Source organism: Tupaia chinensis, unplaced genomic scaffold (genome assembly GCF_000334495.1).
Source record: "Tupaia chinensis unplaced genomic scaffold, TupChi_1.0 Scaffold000063_1, whole genome shotgun sequence".
Taxonomy (NCBI): Eukaryota; Metazoa; Chordata; class Mammalia; order Scandentia; family Tupaiidae; genus Tupaia; species Tupaia belangeri.
In genome coordinates, this window is record NW_006159521.1 from 2852975 (window position 1) to 2872586 (window position 19612).

The 19612-nt window shown below is 52.4% G+C and overlaps 1 protein-coding gene across 1 annotated transcript in view; it reads right to left on the reverse strand.

Moving 5' to 3' along the window:
* Window positions 1-9705: 9705 nt before the first annotated feature.
* Window positions 9706-19612, reverse strand: part of TLN2 (talin 2) — a gene marked incomplete in the record, with an annotated part of 559462 nt that continues 549555 nt past the window's right edge. Inside the window, 5 exon segments of the mRNA XM_014593350.2 lie at window positions 9706-10568; window positions 12482-12607; window positions 15793-15975; window positions 16067-16129; window positions 18412-18537. Of these exon segments, the coding sequence (XP_014448836.1) occupies window positions 10440-10568; window positions 12482-12607; window positions 15793-15975; window positions 16067-16129; window positions 18412-18537 (627 nt within the window).

Below are 19612 nucleotides of genomic sequence, written 5' to 3' on the forward strand. Positions count from 1 at the left end.
GTGGTGCTGCAGGAGGAAGCTCTGAGTATGTTTAAGAAATCTTTCTCCACCTTCCTTTTCCTTCCAGAAGGCCTCCACATTCCACCAGGATTCAGGCCATGGGTACCATTTTGTAGTGACCTGCCACACCCTCTGGGGCCCTTCCAATTTTCAGTATTTCTGTCCTTGAGGCTGGAGCCCCTTTTCCGGCTTTTGCTGGACCAGGACAGGAGTCGCCAGGAGGTTGCAGGATATTTAAGATCAAGCTGTGTTTCCTGGCAGCTGTTTTGGGAAGGGAACCTAGGAAAGCCAGCTTCAGAGAAACTATTCCGGGCAGTAGTTTTGCCCTGTGACCTGGCAGGGTGGGGGTGGGGGAGGAAGGAGACAGCTGTGGTGGGTGGTAGCTGTTTGGGACCTTTTTTTTTTTTTTTGTCCGTTCAAGTTAAAATCAGCCAAGGTCCTAAGCAGCGGATCCCTGTCATAAACACTGCCTATGAACTGCAGGATCTCAAGTTTATCACCCAGGCAATCGATCTTTCTTAAATATCTTACGTGGCCATGGCTGTTTTGGTGCTGGTGAGGTGACATGTGACAAGACGTGCTCCTTCCTGCCACCTCAGTGAGATTGCTGCAGAGGCGAAATAGAACCTCGTAACCCTAGACAGCGCGGTCCGTGCGCTGAGGGGCGGGGCAGGCGCTGGTTCCCAGAGAATTTTAGAGCGGGGTTCCCCAAGGTGTGATCCTAGGGACATTTGCTCCTCAAAATATGTAGAAAAAATGTAAGAAGTGCTCTTTACTATATAGTGCTCCACACCACACGTCAATAAGCTCCTTGTGGAGATGCCCAACTCATAGGAGCACCTTGAAGGCCCCCGGAAGGCCCACAAAGACTTCTTTTTGTTTTATTCAAGAGAGATTTTTGCTATAGGGCACGTCACTCACCAGAGAGACAGAAAGTGAGAAATCACCCCCGAGGGGACATGGCCCCGCCACAATTCCCTCTTCTCCATTCTCCTCTCGGGATTTTGCACACGCATGCACAAGCACCCAGTGTGAGTTTTAAGCCACCGGGTCCAGGACTCAAACCACAGTTGATTACATGGGAGTCCAGCAACATAACCATTATGCTCTCTGCTGGTAGAGGCATTTTAAACTATTAACTGAGCCAGCAGGTGGTATGGTGGTTAAGGTACTGGACTCCTACATGGTCGACGGTGGTTCAAGTCCTAGACCTGGAGACTTGCTTTCTCACTTTGTCTCTCTCTAATGAGTGCACATGTCCTAGAGCAAATTTCAAAAAATTAATCTTAAAAAAACCCTACCAACCTGTTTAATTTTATGCCTGATTCTGAAATGTATTTGTCCTCATTTTCCCTTTGGGACAATAGGAATAGTTGATGTATGAGTGTCCCACAGAGCCACACTGCCCCCTGTGGTCAAAACCACCCAGGATGCTTAACAGCGAGGACAGGGAAAAGGGCAAAGGAGCAAGGAGTTTCCTCCCAGTGACCCCAGGACAGCCATGGTTGGCAAACTGCTCTGCCCAGCCCATTCAGTTGGTGAGTGTGGGCCCTTTAGGATGCAAATCAGCCAACGGGGCCTTGTCAGTGACTTCAAGGTAGCCAAACCAAATGTCCCCACCCATCAGGGAGCTGACTGTAGCCTGCTAGCCTGACGAATATGGCCACGAGGCAGGGCAGCAACCAGCCTGAAGGGCTTTTTGGCTTCTCCCTGCTGTCCCGTCCCCTCCCTCCTGTCAGAGGAAGCCATCCCACTCAGGCTGGCCGGCCTCCCTGCCTGCCCGTCCCTCCAGACAGGGTTGTCCCTGTCTTCCCCCCTTCCCCTCCTGCCTGCCTGCCTAGGCCCCATGGGTTTCTCTCTGCTTCCAGGCCTTGAAGGCCGGCTCCAGCCCCACTGCTCCCTGACCCTACCCCTGCCCCCAGAACCCAGCCACAGTCCCTGCTCCTGGGTAGGCTCTGGGTCCTTGCAGCCTTTCACCCACTTCCCTAGAAGAAAACCACCGACTTCTTCAGGGTGGGGGGCGAGGCTCTCAGATCTTCCGAGGGGAGGGCTGTGCCTTTTCGTCCCTTTCCATCTCTTTTCATGCCCAGAGTCCAGGGAGCTGAGAGGACCCCACCCCTGCCTCAACTCTATAGCCTCTAACGCTCTTGCTTCCCTCTAAACACTCCTGCCAAGTCAGGGTGCTGGAACCCAGGACCAGGGCCTCGCTCCAGGTCCTTTCTCCCCCAGGAGACCCCGAGACTCAGCCCCAGACCTTAAATACAACATGGCCAGCCTTCTGTTGAGCCTAGAAAGCATTTCTGCACCATTTGGCTCTGAGGTTGAGAGAATTCGTTTTCACTGTTCTAAAAATAGGCTGTAGCATCTCCTAGAAAGGCCTCAGAGGAGGGAAACCTCCCCTATGGCTGCAAGAGCTCAAGCCCTGTCCCGGCCCTTCCAGGTGCGGGTCCTGCACAGAGAGCCCCTCCCACGGCCCACAGGCCAGCCTAGCCAACGTCTGGGGCCCGGCCTTTACACTGGGGGGTTCAGATAGCAAACCCTGCGGTAATAAACCATTCAGGATGCAGGATGCTCGCATAACAATACCTGATTGAATCTCTTGCAACCACAGTTTTGTTTTTTGGTTTTTTTTGAGAGATTTTTTTTTTTTTGCTATAGGGTGCGTGCGCTCGCCAGACAGACAGAGAGAGACAGAGAGACAGAAAGCGAGAAATCACCCCCCAGAGGGGATGGTCACGCTGCAATCCCTTCTCCTCCATTCTCCTCTCGGGATCTTGGGCACGCACGCACACGCGTCCGGCGTGAGTTTTAAGCCACTGGGTCCGGGACGTGAACCACGGTCGACTACGTGGGAGTCCAGCGACATAGCCGTTACGTTAACTGCTGGTTCCCACCACAGTTATTTTTTAAGGTTGATTTATTTCTTTGCGAGGTCAAGTGGGTGGAAGAGCACCCCCCCCGGGGTCTTTACACTGCTTCCCCCTCTAGTCTCAGTCAGCCTGGATTAAGGGCAGGGAGTCCCAGGATGTGACCCGAGGACCTTCGTTATGCATACCCAGCTGCACTACCACTGCACACCCACCACCTGGCCCCCATCTGGTTATCACTGAGCACCGGGCAGATCTATGGTCTGAAAGAAAAAGCCAGGCCAAGGATTGCAGACAGAGGCTCTCATAACCTTCACATCAGCTTGGGGCCATTCAGTGACTGTGGGGGATTCACCCTCCTCTTCTGTGCCCCTACTCGGTCCTGTCCTCTGTCCCCAATTGCCCAGAAGCCCCCCTAGCATGTCCTAGGCTCTGCCACACACACGCAGTTCCCTCTGCTCCAAGGCCCTGCTCCCTCCCTCCGCCTACTGAACTGTCTCACCAGACAGGCTCAGACTAAGGTCCTCCCTAGATGGCCGGTTAAAAACATGAGCTTTGGAGACCAAAGGAGTTTGAGTTTCTGCTTTGCACTTACCTGCTGGGTGACCCGACTGTAGTGGCTGGAAAATCTTAGCTCTGTTAGCTGTGTGGCCATGGTCAATTTGCCTGCCCTCTCTGTGCCTGAGCCTTGTCATCTACTAAACAGAAGAGCACCTGCACGCCATGCCACCTACAGTCCTCAGGAGGATTCAGTGGGGTGCTACAGGGACGTGGCTGGCTGTGGTAGGGGTGCGGCGTTAGAGATCTGAAGGTGGGCCATCCCCTCCCTGCCTCCTCACGGCAGCTTCTCCCTGGGGGCTCTGTGGCTCGGCTCACATACTCCTTTCTTGTTTCCAACTTTTTTTTTTCCTTTTAGAGATTTTGTGCACTCGTTCGGAAGAGACAGAGACAGGGAGAGAGAAAGTGAGAAATCACCTCCTAGGGGTGATAGCCATGCCGCAGTCCCTTCTCCTCCATTCTCTTCCTGTGATCTTAGGCATGCATGCACATGCACCTGGCATGATTTTTCAAGCCACCAGGTCCAGGATTTGAACCATGGTCGGCCATGTGGGAGTCCAGTGATGTAACCACTATGCCATCTGCTGGCCCCTTGTTTCCAGCTTTTTGGCGTGAGACCTCATTCACCCTCCTGGTTGCTGACCTTTGCTGACACATCTCCTTGCTGGTTTTGAGTTCTCGTGGGACAGAATCTCTTCTGATCTCCCTGAGGTTCCTCTGTTTACTGGATTCGTCGCGGTGCCTTGGCCTGACAGGAGCCCTCCACCTAGGCCCATTTCTGGTGCCTCTCTTCTCCTTGCCACATGTCCAAGCCCTGGCTCGACAACATGCTCCTTATTCCACCCCATCCCTCCATACTTCGTCTCCGGGGCACTCTGGGCCTCTGCACGTGTGGCTCCCTCTGCCCAGAACGCCAGCCCGTCTCTGCTTGGATAGGAACCTCCTGCCCATCAGGAGTCAGGCCTAATGCTCTCCTCTTGGAAACCTTTGCCATCTTCAGGGCTCTGCCCTCCTCGTGGGCGCTGGGTTAGATGGTGCCTTCTCCAGGAAGTAGCTGGGCCTCAGCGTCCTGCACACAGCAGGTGTGGGGCATTCAGTGAAGACCATGAGGGGCAGAGGGCCGTGCAGTGCAGCTGCGTGTGCGCAGGACCCAGACTCCTACAGACGGCTCCCCAGCCCAGCCTGCCACTTCCCGCCTTGCTGAGTCTTGGTTTGCCCTTCTGCAAAATGGCCCTCACCTCCCCACGGGTGCTGAGGACTGACAGTGCTCTGTGTCTACAGCACCAAGGGGACCCCTGGAGACTCAAGACACTTCTTCCTGTCTGTGCCTCAGGCTTCCAGCCCAGTGGTCAGTCCCAATCGTATTTTTGTTGTTTTGGTTGAGACAAAGATATAACACCTTCATTATCGACTGGCTCTGAGATCTTAAATTACTATTTTAAGATTAAAAAAAAAAAAATAATGCCTCCTATGAGTTGTTAGGCACACCAGAGAGACTCTTTTGGTTGCTATGGTGATTCTTTGACACCCCTCTCTTGCAGATTAGACATGCCTCACATTTTTTCTAAGTCTAGTTGCCTCCCAAACCAGGATTTTTTTTTCCAAACAATTCCCACAGCAACAGGAAGGAGGGGCTAGAAACCCCTTCCTCCAGTGCAGGCCCCACCTCAGGCATGGAAATGATCGAAGAAGCACTTCTTCAGCTGGGTGGTCTTCCAGTGTAAGTGACAGGTGTGGCCCAAAGCCCTGAGCTACTAGTCTAGGAAGTCTGTCTCTTTCAGAGGAAGAGATTTCGTCTTCGTACACTAAACCCGTTCTTTGCATTTCCTCTAGCTGTACGGACTTGAGGGCTCTCTGTTCCTCGCCTCTGTCACTCACTGCCACTGTCACTCACACCCACACCTGCTCCTCTGCTCTGGTCTCTGCACAGCTGGGGCTTAAGGTGGAGTTTCCTCCCATGATAAAGACATTTCTCTCTCTCTCTTTCTCTCCTTCCTCCCCTTCCCCTTAGACGTTCACAGCAGTTCAGTCCCTTCTGGGAACCAGCAGTTAGTGTAATTGCTGTGTCGCAGGACTCCCATGTAGTCAACCGCGGTTTGCGTCCCGGACCCGGTGGCTTAAAACTCACACTGGGCGCGTGTGCATGTGTGCCCAAGATCCCGAGAGGAGAATGGAGGAGAATGGAGGAGAAGGGATTGCGGTGTGACCATCCTCCCTGGGGGGTGATTTCTCGCATTCTATCTCTCTGTCTCTCTCTGTCTGTCTGGCAAGCGCATGTGCCCTATAGCGAAAATCTCTCCAAAAAAAAAAAATAATAATAAACTAAAACAGTCCCTTCAAAGTTTATTTCTGGGAACTAAAAGAAATAACTTATGGGGTCAGCAGGTGGTGTGGTGGGTAAGGCGCTGAAGTCCCACGTGGCTGATTGTGGTTTGAGTCCCAGATAGGGCGGCTTGCTTTCTCACTTTCTCTCTCTCTCTGATGAGTATGTGTGCCCTGTAGCAAATGAAATAACAATAACAATAATAATGATAAATCAAATTAAATAATTCTTAAAAAATAACGTGTGTGTGGGACCAGCAGTTGGTGTAATGGCTATGTAGTTGGACTCCCATGTAGTTGACCGAGGTTTGAGTCCTGGACCCGGTGGCTTAAACTCACGCCGGGCACGTGTGCGTGTGAGCCCAAGATCCCGAGAGGAGAATGGAGAAGGGATTGCGGAGTGGCCATCCTCCTGGGGGGGGTAATTTCTCGCTTTCTGTCTCTCTGTCTTTCTGGAGAGCACATGTGCCCTATAGCAAACACCTCTCTGGAAAAAAACCAAAAAACAAAAAACAAAAAAAAACCCAAAAAAACAAAAACTGGTGTGATTAGATAACTTACAGGATTAGACAGTGGCGACACAGGGCCGAGCTAAACTCCTGTTTTCTTCTGGCCTCGCAGTCGATGAGAGGTGGCTGAGCGAGCCCCGGGTTCACCACCAGGATGAAATGCTGACACCGCAACTCAGGCCTGGAAGCTTCTTGACCTCAGAGGAAGGCTGGATCTACACTTCCTTTATGGATCAGAGATAGCACTTCATAAACCAGTCCATTGCGTGCCCATTTGTAATGACCGTAAATATGCCAAGCACACCTCAGGAAACCTTAACCTACGGGGACCCCACTGGGAGAGATACCAGCTGAGGTCACCTCCTGGGGCCAGCAGCGGGAGGACTCTGGAGCAGTGGGTCCAGGCCACGGGGCTCGGGAAAGCTGTCAGGAGCCTTTGCTCTCTGAACCCTGAGGGGACAATGGCCTCGGCCCGAACTGAACATTTTCCTGAATTTCCTGGGTCCCCACAAGGCTGTCAGAGCAGCCCCTGGGTCTCAGAGGACATGTTTCTGCCAAGAATCTGGGACCAGAACCTGGTGAGTGGGCTGAGTGTTAAGGATAGAAACCCAGGCCCTGCCAGAGTCCAGGACCTCGGAGATGAGAGATTTGGGGGACCGCTCACCAAGGAGCAAACTGAGGGTCCTTGGTGAGAGGCCTGTGGGGCAGCTCTGCAGACCACGGCTTGCTCACCGCCTTATCTCCGTGCCTGGCTCCTTTGTGAGATTTTGGCCTTGGGATCACTTTGGAGGTGAAGCCCCTCTTTCAGGTGGTGGTAAATTTTGGTTGTAGGTTTTGATCAATTAGAAATATGCCTGAAAATTCGCTGACGGATAAAATACCCTGAAAATAAGAGCTAAGACCCACGAGGCGCTCGAAGGTGTGTGTGTGGGGGGTGGTCTGCAGTCAAAGCACTTGCCAGCAGAGCCACGTGGAGTTCACCCCTCCAAGGCCCTCCGACCTAGAGGGCTGACCTGGCCCGAGAGTGAGGGACCTGGCCACACTGACTGCCCAGGCCACACCTGGCTGGACACCGGCAGGTTGAAACAGGGCTATGTGCTTATCCCAACATGGCTTTAACATCCTAGTCCAAAGACTCTTGAAGACAGAACCAAGGCAAGTGCAAACCCACACAGCACTGGGCAACTCTGCAGTCCAGTCTATGTGCCTTGGGGGCCATCAGAAACAGCCATTGCTGGGCACTAGGGTCAGCCTAAGGACTCAAAGCCCATGTCGGTTGCCCTTGTGTGGCAGATTGTTCCTCCTCCTCTGTCCCCTTCACACAGAGGGGTACATTTCTATGCTCTGGGATTGTCAGTACCCTGAGCCCACATTCTTGTCCGATGCCCTGAAAGCCCACACCCCAAAGTGCAACTCATACCTGCAATATCTCCCTTTTAGAAGAATCAGAGAGGCCCTCGTCCGGGCTAACCAGGGACACCAGCAGCAGCTCCTGTTAAATACGGCCCAGAGGAACCAGTCTCTCAATCATTTTCTGAACAAGACCAAGCCAGCCACGAGGCCCCATGCACACACGTGTGCAGTGTGGACGTGACGGGGCAGATGGAATGCCAGGACCATACTGGGAACCGACTTCTGAGCAGCTCCTAGCAGCAGGGAGCTACACGCAGGAGGGGATTCATACAGTTCCTTCCAAAGCAGAACTTTATTTTGTGCCTGCTGGTTTAAAGCTGTAAAGGACAGGCCTTTCCATTTGGTTTGTCTCTGGAGACTTTCCTGGTACTGAACGTGACAGAGGTTTGAAATTGGGGCAGGGATGGAGAACTCACTGCCTGCCCTGCCTCGCTCCTGGGATGCCAGGATGGGAGAGGTGGAAGGAAAGCTGCCCTGGAAATAGTCTAAAAGGAAAGAGGGTGGTGGTGGTGGTGGTGGTAGAGGGGCTCCCCAGGTTCTGTTTCATGAGGCCTTGAACACATCTAGACTCTGAGCCTTGGTCTGACTCCTGAAGGGCTCACAAAGCAATCTGTGCCCCTCCTTGAAGTATCCAGCCCAGGGCAGGCACGGAGAGATGTAGAGGGCGGGCCTGAGGTTTCCTTCTCCAGAGGCCAGCGTGCCAGCAGCTCCCCCCGTCCAGAGCTGGTGTCTACCCGGCCCTCCCACTCCCGACGCCCTCTCTGCACTCGTTTTCATCTACCTTTCTGCTTGTCTGCAGAAAGTCTAATATATATAGCACTTACAAGTATCTTACAGACGCAGGGAATTGTCAAAAGTTGAACTACGGTTTAAAACCATACCACAGTCTAGGATCTGCTAATGCAGGGCAAACAGGAAAGGTCTAAAGGTAACATCTTTTCAGGACCAAAGCACTGGCTTTCTCCCTGGAGTTGGGTTTGCAGGTTCTCGGTGGATACCAGACCACTACAGAGAAGTTGGGGTAATGGTCTTCAACAATGACCAGCTTTGCAAACTCCATTCAGACATTTGCTACCTGGCATTAGAGGTTACCCCCAGGGTCATTCATCCTTCCTGCATCATCTTGGTTAATGGCTCATATTCAAGGTCAACTACAGGTCTTAAAATGCCTTTCCAGGGACCAGCAGTTAACGTAATGGCTACGTCGCTGGACTCCCATGTAGTTGACTGCGGTTCGAGTCCTGGACCCCGTGGTTTGAACTCACACCGGGCACGTGTGCGTGCATGCCCAAGATCCCAAGAGGAGAATGGAGGAGAAGGGATTGTGGCGTGGCCATCTTCCCTGGGGGGGGATTTCTCGCTTTCTGTCTCTCTCTCTCTCTGTCTTTGTGGCGAGCCCATGCACCCTATAGCAAAAACCTCTCCAAAAAAAAAAAAAAAAAAAAAAGCCTTTCCAGGGCCCTCCAGTGCCAGCAAGTGGCGTGGAGGTTAAAGTGGCGGGATCCCAGATGGCCGACTGTGCAATTAGAGTCCATTCATGCCAGGCATATGCGTGTGTGCCCAAAATCCTGAGAGGAGACTGGAGAAGGGATTGTGGTGTGGCCATCCCTCCTGGGGATGATTTATCACTCTCTCTCTCTCTCTCAGGCAAAAACACACACACTATCGCAAAAACAAACAAACAAACAAACAAAACCAAAACACAAACACACCCTTTCCAGAGAGCTGTCTGAAAAGAGGAAAGGAAAAGAGGCCCCAAACTATGACATTCCGAAGGTGTGGTATGTAGAAGAGACTCTGGAAATATCAAATGTTATCACTTCCGTGATAAAAAGTGACAGTATCTTGTTAAAGGTTCACTTTGGTTTTAGGATATATCTAGACGTTATGACTATGAAGACACAGAAAAAAAGCTCATCGTGCTCTATTCCAGCCGAATCCCTGCCCTGAATGCTCAAGACGGGGTGCTGCACTGACTAGTCGGGGGACCTGGGTTTGAGTGGGCGCATCTGGAGGAACTGAAGCAGCTTGCAGAGTAAGGAGCCCACATACTTTATTGCAGTCCTTGCTCCCCAGCCCTGACAGCCTCCCACAACTCTGCCCTCTGGGTTATGGAGGAAAAAAATAACCGGTTTTCTGGGCCACAGAATACAAGATGGGTCTGGATTGTACAACAGCTTACACATCGAGGCAAGAAAGCGTGCAGACAGGAACGGGAGGTCTCCCCAGGGCTTGAGACACGGAAGGAGGACCCGAGTCACCCTCCCAGAGTCCGCAGGGGCTTGTGTTTCTGTCTTTCATTAACCGTGTCCAACGCCCACTTCCGGCTTCTCCTGAGAGGGAGAAGGTGATCAGTCTTTCCGACATTGACGATGTCCCCGAGCCACTGTTTGTTTCCTGTTAATGATCTCACACAGCGGCCCAGGAGCAGGCCTCCAGAAGGTCCAACCAAAGCACAAGTGTCTGAGAACGACGTAATACTGACTTCTCGTTTTTGGTAACAGTCCACGAGACGTGTGCCCCTCTCTGCTGAGATATGGCAAGGCAGGAGGGGAGGCCGTGGGGCTGTGGGTGGGACACCGTACCGTGTGACGTCACGATCATGCAGCTGGTGCCGACAGGACAGAGGTGAACAGGAGCTCCCGGGGCTCTGGGCTCGCCCCAGGGGCAGGCGGGCCATTTCCAGGTAAGTGCCCGGCCTCCCGGGCATGCCGTGTGTCTAGTTCTTGCAGGGCCATCCCCTGGAGCTCACCCACCGCCTCGGGCTGGTTTAGCCCTCATCCTCTCTCAGCTCGGTGGGTAAGAATTTATATTGCTGCTGACGGATCTGGGCCAGCTTTTTCCTCGCTTCTTCCAGTTCTCGCTCTTTCTTTAGCATCTCCTCCTGGGCGGCGATGATCTAGAGGGAAAGCAACAGGCCGGGTGTGTCTCGTACGTCCCAGGAAGCTGCTCCCTCCCACCGCCCTGCCACTGGGGACACAGGAGTGCACTAGGAGCAGAATTCTCAGCTGTGGGGACCAGCCTTGTGCCACTGTCTGGGTTTTCAAATGGGTGAGCCAAGTGGCTGAGAACTCGAGCTGGTGCTGGCCACGATCTAGCAGCGAACATCTACTGCATCCCTCCTACGCTCGGGCTCTGCGCAGGCCCTTCACGTGGGCTGTCCCTTCACCGTCACGGCAACCCTGTCAGGTACGGCCTTCCCAAATCCCGTATTTCCGGTGAGGAAACTGAAGCTGACAGATGTGGGTTCACCTGCCTGGAGCCACCCGGCTGGTGGGGGAGGCCCTGGCCCGTACCTACTGGATGGCTTCGTTACCTATTTCAGGCTCCTAAGGTGTGCTCTGAGGAATCCTAGCAAATAGGTGCTGGGTGAAAAGGGTAAGTCTGTGGTCAAGAAAGCCAAGCAGGCCTTTTCTGGGCTACTGAGCATCGCTGCTAGGTGGCGCATGAGGCGCTGCGTACCCCAGACCTGTGTGATCAGACACTCTGCTTTGTGGACCTTCTCGTGGATCTAGAGTGTCGGGACAGATGTTCTGGTACGAGTGCATTACTGCACGGCAGACGTGGGGAGTGGTCCACGAGGAGTAAGGGCCTCTCGTGATGTGCCCCAGTGCTCTGGCGTCACAGGAAAATCACCCTCACACATTAGCTCACACCAACTGCAAGCCTGGGGCCAGCCTGGTAGCACCGTGGGTAAGGGGGCAGGATACCACGTGGCCAACTGTGGTCTGGGTCCCAGCCCCAGTGGCTCGGGATGCATAGAAGCAGGGAGATTGTGGGTAGCCATACACCACCAAGGGCACTTTCCCTGTCTTTCTGGCAAGTGCATGTACCCTCTGGCAATAAAAAAAAATAAATAAATAAAAATAAAACCAAAACCAAAACAAAACAAAAAAAACCCTCCCAAAACAAAACCTCCAAAAACCCCTGCAAGCCTGATATCCTGGAGTTCTGAGTCACTGTCACTATAAGGATGCAATCCTGCATATGTCAGAATCCACCTACTCTTAGAAAAGCTTGGAGAGTGGGGAAGCTCATCCTTTCTGTAGGGCCAAATGCCTGGTGTGGACAGTGGCTTCAGATGCACCATTTTATTTAAATGATAAAATCATCTTCCAATTTCCACTTTCTCTTTTTTCTATAGTAGAATCCCTGATTTAATTTTGATTTTTTAGGTTTTTGCCATAGAGTGTGTGCTCTCACCAGAACAAGACAGAGAGGAACGGAGAGGGAGAGGGAGAAATCACCCCTGAGGGGCGATGGCCATGTTGGAATCCCTTCGCTTCCTTCTCCTCTCAGGATTTTGGGTAGACACACATACACACCCATTGTGATTTTCAAGCTGCTGAGTCAGGGACTCAAACCATGGTCGGTTATGTGGGAATCCAGCACTTTAACCACTGTGCCACCTCCTGGCCCCCAATCCCTGACTTTACACCAGGCATGTGGCTACACAGAATACATTTCCCAGTCTCTTGCAAATCTATCGCAGTTTGGCCATGGACCTGGTGCTGACCATGGTATGTGGGAGGGGTCGTGCCCTGCCCTCCTCCCCTCATCCTGGTTAGGTGAACTGCTGAAGAGGGAATGAGCCATCCTGGACCATGTGGCCATGGGCAGCATCTTGAGGATGGATGAACGGGGGGCAGATGGAGTCTGGGCCTCCACGTGAAGGGACCTGGTAGACTGCCTACAGCGGATTGTGACAGGAGGAGAAATACACGTCCACCCAGTTAAGTCACTGTCACTGTGTCTTGTTGTAGCACAACACCCATCTTGGGAGAAGATTCTGTTCCGGATTTAATCACCAACCTGAGCAATGCCCCCCACGAACTTTGTTTTCACTACGACATCGTCATCGTCAGCTTTGCCAAATGCTGCCTTCTGGGCTGCACGGACAAGATTGTCTGAGGCTCTTTTCACAGCATTTCCCGCTGCCTGCGGAGCAAACATAAATTCTATCATTAGAAACTGCCATTTGGGTCTGGCAAGAACAGACATGAAGGCATAGTTCTCGAGACTGAGTTAACGGATCATTCAACGGTTACACAGACGTTCTCTCTAGCCAATGAGCATCACCTCTCTGTCCAGCCCGCCACCGATCTACCAGCCCTGGCACGCACCCAGCCGCGGTTCTTCACAGATGAACGAGACACAGTTCCGAGGCAGGGGAACGATCATGTGACTGAATGATCGTGGCAGTGATATCACACCCCCAGAGGCCTCCTTGGTCTAGAGCACCCCTACCCCCAATTTAGCACATACTTGGGGGCTGGGATCAGATAACACCTTTCCTGTGCGCCTTGGCCCTGCCCACACCTCCCCTGTGCTGGAGTGCTCTGAGCTGGCTTCTCCGCAGTCCTCACCACACGGGTGGCTGCCTGTCTCCTGGAGTGGGAGCCATGATGTGACTCTGCCTCCCCAGAACCTGACAGTGGCTTCCCAGAGCTGGTGCTCACCGAAGGCTTTCTGAGAAAATGAAGGGCTATGAAAGCACGAGGAAGCCCCTACCCCTGTCCGGGAGGGTTGGGGGCCTCATGGAAACTAGGGCCTTCACTCTTAGACTCTCAGGTGGGCTACATGATGGGCGGTAGCTAGATACTGGGAGAGAAACTGTGGAAATCCTGCTCCAGGGCGATCGTCCATACTGGCATACTCTTGATGCTCATGAATATGGCCCTGGGTTCCTGCCCACTGCCAGTGGAGGCTTGGAATTTTCTTGTAGTGGTGGTCAAGGCTTCGTTACATCTCTGGTGTTCCTTGAGTAGTTTCCTCAGAGGCCAGGGCTCATGCTTGAGGGTTGGCCATCAGGAAGCAGAGAGCCCTTCTTACTCACAGTTAACTGGCCCATTTGGTTGGTGATCTAATGTGACCAATGGGGACTATGGGAGCCTGTACAAGAGGGAAGGGGAGGCCACCTGGTAGTTGACCTGCAGGCCTCAGGTGCTCCTCACCTTGACTAACATCCTTATCTTCTCAAAAGAATTTGATGAGATCAGAAGTCATTAGTCCTCTCTCTTTTCTTTTTCTTCTTCCTTCCTTTTACAAGATAGGATCTTATTATGTTGTGATCCTCCTGCTTCAGCCTCCTAAGTCACTGGGACTATGAGTGTGTATCACCAGGCTGGGCTTTTAGGGTAGGCTGGAAATCAAACCTGGGCCTCCCATGTGGCCTCAGCCTGCCAAGTAGCAGTGTCTGCTTTTCTGATGTAGAAGCCAAGCTGCAGAAACTTGTCTAAGATCCGATAGCTAGTAAGCTACAGAGCTGGGGTCTGAACACAGGTGTAGTAGTCCCAGAAAACTCCCGAGCCATCTGTAGAGGGCTCAGACACGACGTTGCAGCTACATGGGTAAAATCGGTAATAACAGGAGTGGTGCTGTGTCGTATCTGTCTAAATTCATGTTCATATCTGTTATCCTACGTGACTTCTAAGAGTCAATACAGACATCTCTATCTTCATTTAACAGACGAAGCCACGACAGCCTAAAAAGTTCTGAGTGATTTAAATGAGATCATGTACCTTGTGCAGGGCAGAGGCAGGACTTAAACCCAGGTCTCTCTTAACTCAAGATGTTTTCTCTAGAAGTGTCCCCCAAACCCAAGAACGCACATATACAAACAGGAGCTCTTCAATTTTCCCCTGGGTCTATCGCAAGAGCCCATGAAAGGTCAGGAGAGCCAAAACAACAGAAATACACTTTGGGCCTTTCAAAATTAATCAAGAGTCTTGAGTTTTGGTAGAACTGACCAAACATTTCTGCCATGTATGATTTTATTCATGCCTTCCGTAACATATACCTCTAGCAATAGAAACAATCTGTGTTATGACACAATAATGAAAGTCTAGAACTTGGGAACAGAATGGCCAAAGTCTATGAAAATTCTGGTATAATCAGTTGACACAATATCATGCAATCATTAAAAATAAGACCCATGAAGAATGGACCAATTGGCTTCACGTGGAGAGATTAATGGAGCCTTGTCTTCAAGGAAAAGACACGTACGATCAGATGTTATGTGAAAAGAAAGCAGAATGTATCTTGCTATGATCACGACTAGACAAAACTATTTTGTATGTTTATAAAAACGAGAAGAGAAGACGATGATGACATTTGATATGGGAAGATGCCGGAGCTAAGTGATTTGATTTTTTTTTTTTTTTCAGAATTTTTTCCATGGGGTATGTATGTTTACTAGACACACAGAGAGAAGTAAAGTGAGAAATTATCCCTTAGGGGGATGGCCACACAGTAATCTCTTCTCCTCCAGTCTCCTCTTGGGATTTTGGGCATATATACACACATGCCTAGCATAATTTTCAAGCCACCAGGACCAGGACTTGAACCACGGAGTTAGCCATGTAGAATCCAGCACCTTAACCATTATGTCTTCTGCTGGCCCAAGGATATGTGATTTTTGTCATTCAAATATTTCCTTCTTGAGCTTAAAATATTTTTATGATTAAACAATCAGGAAAATGTGTGTGTCCTGGGAAGGAGTCTGACTGTCACCTTTATACCACATTCTGTGGGCTCTGGGGACCTCAGCAAGTCTCATAAACTCCACATCCTCTCACTCCTGTCCATAGCTGGCTCTGCTCAGGGCCTTCTCTAAAGCAGGTACCATGAAGGCATCAGAGCTGCAAAGATGAAGACGTGGCGCCTGTGCCTACACAACTCACAGCCTTCTCACAGACAGAAATACGGGGGGGCGGGGACCACATGACAGGAACTGTAGAGTGGTCTGGCCAGGGGCTCTGGCAGGGCACCGGAGGGACGGACTGCCAGAGTCTTGGTGGGGGTGGTCAGGCAGGACTTCCTAGTGGAGGTGACTGAGGATACGTCAAGTAGGAACCTGCTGGGCTGGGGGAGAGGAGGGTCAGGGCATTCGAGGTGAGCAAGGACCCTAAGGCACGAGACCAGAGGCGCACGTGGAGGGTGTCGGCGTGGCGGGCAGCGGTGTTGATGCATGGACGCACGCAGTGCGGGATGAGGCTGAGAAGCAGACAGAGCTGGCTGATGGAAGGCCCAGTGGGTCATGCCAAGGAAGTAAGACTGGCCCCTCCGGCGACACTTACCCGCTCCAACAGGAGTACTTTCCCACCAGCATCAGTGACCATTACCTGTAGCCGCCTCATGGCCTCTGAATCCTGGTCGGCCTTCACCTTGCAGGCCACAAGCAGCTGAGCCGTGGAAGCGGCGACCTGCTTGGCGGATGAGATGAGCTTCTCCTCGCTGGCATGTCCCTGAACGGAGGCATTGGCCGCCTCACAGAGGCTGCTGGTTGCAGCTGCCACCATCCGGGCCTGGGGACAGCCAACAGAGAAGTGACCCAAGGTCCAAATTCTCCCTCAGGGGATCCGAAAAGCAAATGGGGAGAAGGAGAAGGCAACTCACAGCAGAAATCAGCCCCTGCGACCACTGGCCATCGTCCGCGGCGTTGGCGGGGATGGAGCCCACCTGGAGAGCAGAGTCGAGAAATCTGTGATGAGAACCCACACGCCCAAGGCAGCCCGAGGCATCTCCAGGTCCCACCTTGTTCTGGAACGAGGCACGCAGCACCAGCCTGAACAAAACAAGGCTTTCCCCGGCCGGGCCCTGGCCACACCAAGAGTGACTAGCACATTCTGGCTGCTTTCCCCCGGCCAGAGAGAGGCACGAGATACTCAGAACGGCCTCCGCGGAGCTCCTGAGGCTGCTGTTCCTGGGAAAAAGCTCTAGAACAGTGGTTTGGGGCCCAGCTTTGCATGCCGATTTCTCTGCTGACCTGTCTCCATTTCAAACGCGGGGACCACCGAGGCCTCCTCTTTCAAGGGCCAAGGGAAACTTAAATCTGCCGATCACTGACCCTGAAAGCGATGCTGTCGCTAGCAGACAAAGTTAGAAAAGGGTGGTGCATCTGTTCCTGTCCAACTGCGTGCAGACCATCTTGTCGGGGTGGGAAGAGAAACGAGGCTGAAAGTAAGATGGATCTGTTTCTGTTTAGAAATCATGGGAAAATGTAACATTTTCTGCCTAGCACAAGGGGAGGTAGCTATGGGCGGAAACACCTTCACACGTGGGAGGTGCCCAGCGAGGTAGGAGATAAATGTGCAACTGGGCGTCTGTGGGCAATCACGGCACCACGTCTGGGCTCGCTGGATGGGAGGTAACGCCCCAAGGTTCTGCGTATGACCCGCTGCTTTCCCGCGTCCTGCTGGACCTCCAGTACCAACATTCTAGACGCCTGGGTACCTCGGCTCCTTGGAGGACAGCGACCAGCATATGTGAGTCCGATTTCCTAGCTTCCAGCCGTGAATCTGGTATCTAGGCTGCCTTTATCGACTTTGAATTAAACTGCAATTGTTAGGTAGGAGGTTCTCTGTGACCCACTGTTGGTTTTTACATGAGGGTCAGTCAGCACATGTTCGATGAGTATGCATGGAGAGCTGGCATTAGGAAGGAGCTGCGTAAGGAGACGGACCGTGTGCCTGCTGGGGAGACAGACGGACTGCGTGCCTGCTGGGGAGACAGACAGACCGCGTGCCTGCTGGGGAGACATGCACATCAGCACAGAACACGCCATTTGAGGGTTCAGGGAGGAGCCCATGTGTGTGCACAGGCCTACGACCTGGCTAAGTTCACATGATGGCTCCTAGAGGAAGATGCATGCCACTGGCCAAGCATCACTTCCTGTCTGGACGACAAGTTCTCGGGCCAGGACACAGTCACAGTGGTCCATTGGCCATCGGCACACTGACAGCAAAGGCCTTTCAATTGCAGACAGGAATGACTGACAGTGACAGTGACCAAAATTCTTTTTTTTTGTTTAGAGAGGATTTTGCTACAGGGCGCGTGCCCTCGCCAGGAAGACAGAGAGACAAAAAGTGGGAAATCACCTCCCAGGGGAGGATGGCCACACCGCAGTCCCTTCTCCTCCATTCTCCTCTCGGGGTCTTGGGCACACAACGCACACATGCCCGGCATGAGTTTAAGCCACTGGGTCTGGGACGCGAACCGCAGTCGACTACGTGGGAGTCCAGCAACATAGCCGTTACACCAACTGGTGGTCCCATGTGACCAAAATTCTAAAGCCCACAGCGCCAGAGGTTTCCGTGGTACTTCTGTATCAGAGAGGCTCTCTGCAAGATGGTCTGGATGGGGTGGGACCCCTGCCACGAAGGAATCACAGGACGCAGAGGTTACTTAAAAATGAAAGACCATTCCCTATCTGGAGTGAGTCTAACGCACCATTCATCCTTGGAATCACTGGAAAACGTGCCCGCATGCTGCCGAGGATCGAGGAAGCACACGCTGCCGGCCTTCTGGACGGCGGCGCAGGAAAGCGCTAACTGCGCTGTTGGCAGACTCAGCTCTGTCCACAAACGGAGCCAGGTGGAGTTGGAACCACGGTATCATCAGCCCTCGAACCATGGGGCTTATAGAGCTGTCCACCAGTAAACTGCGATAATTTCTCTCTTTAAATAGTTTAATGTACAGTGGGAATATAAATGTCTCGTTCAGGCCCTGATTACTGCTTGAAAGGGGATGCTTTCCTTAACAAGAAGCAGATGAGAAGCCTGAAAGCCAAACCCTCATCCATCCTGTCGGTCAAGTTTAAGCAGTTTTCAGTGGGTCGTGACAAAGGCTGCAATTCAGGGTGGGGAGGCCGAGCCTGTGTTCTTTGGCCAGGCTGCAGGCTCTCCCCGCTCCTCCTTGGCCCTCCCTGAGTGTCTCACCGCTCAGCCAGCCGGGGTACCCACCTTTCCCTGGGCCACCAGCTCCCTCTGGGCTGCCGAGGCGGACTTGACCAGGGCACTTGTAGCAGCAGCAATGGACTTGGCAGCTTCCAAAATCTGTTCTTCAAAATCCAGGGTCTCATCTGCTTGCTGCAATCAAATGAAAACAGTATCACACGCAAGTCATATCCACGAGGGGCTCTTTTCTGCCACACTACTTACTGCTCGGCCACCAGGCTCTTCCTCTGCCCAGTGCTCCACCAGCCACAGCCAGGGCAGGAAGGCCCGTGCTGTCAGGGTGCCTCGCCATCTGCAGCCTCTCTGCCCCCACTCTAAAGGTACAAGCTGCTAGCATTGACATTCTACAGGAAATTCTTTTTTTAAGAGAGATTTTTGCTATAGGACACATGTGCTTGCCAGAGAGACAGATATAAAGTGAGAAATCACCCTTGGGGGGTGGGGGGATGGCCGTGCCGCAACCCCTTCTCCTTTATTCTCTCCTCTGGGATCTTTGGCACACACACACATGTGCCTGGCATGAGTTTTAAACCACCGGGTCCAGGACTTGAACCACAGTCGACTACATGGGAGTCCAGCGACGTTAACCATTATAACATCTGCTGGTCCCAAAACAGGAAATTCTAAGACAGACTATTTTTTGTAGACCAGAAGCTTTAGAGACATACATTTACCATGAATAAAATATACTCAAATGGTTCCAAGAGCATTGGCAACCAAAATCAAAATAATAATTAGATGAAAAAGGAGTGGATGATGGCATACACTTCCAGAGCTCGAGTCTCAGAAACGGGTTAGAGGGGCCCAGATCGTGGCACAACAAAATGTAAGCTCTGCAAGGCAGACTCACACGGGACGGTTGTTGGCTCTCATCTGGAGGCTTCTCTGAGTACTCTGGGCATGCATGTGCCCATGGTCCGGGCTGGTCGGGGAGGGGCGGGTCATGGCTTCGGGACCCTGTTGGGGGTGTTGCATCTCTTTTTGTTTCTCTCACTCGTGGGATAAATAAATACACTTTAAAAAATGAATCAGGGGGGCCAGCAGTTAGCATAATGGCTATGTCACTGGACTCCCTTGTAGTTGACCGTGGTTTGCGTCCCAGACCCGGTGGCTTAAACTCACAGCGGGTGCATGTGCGCGTGTGCCCAAGATCCCGAGAGGAGAATGGAGGAGAAGGGATTGCGGCGTGGCCATCCCCCCTGGGGGG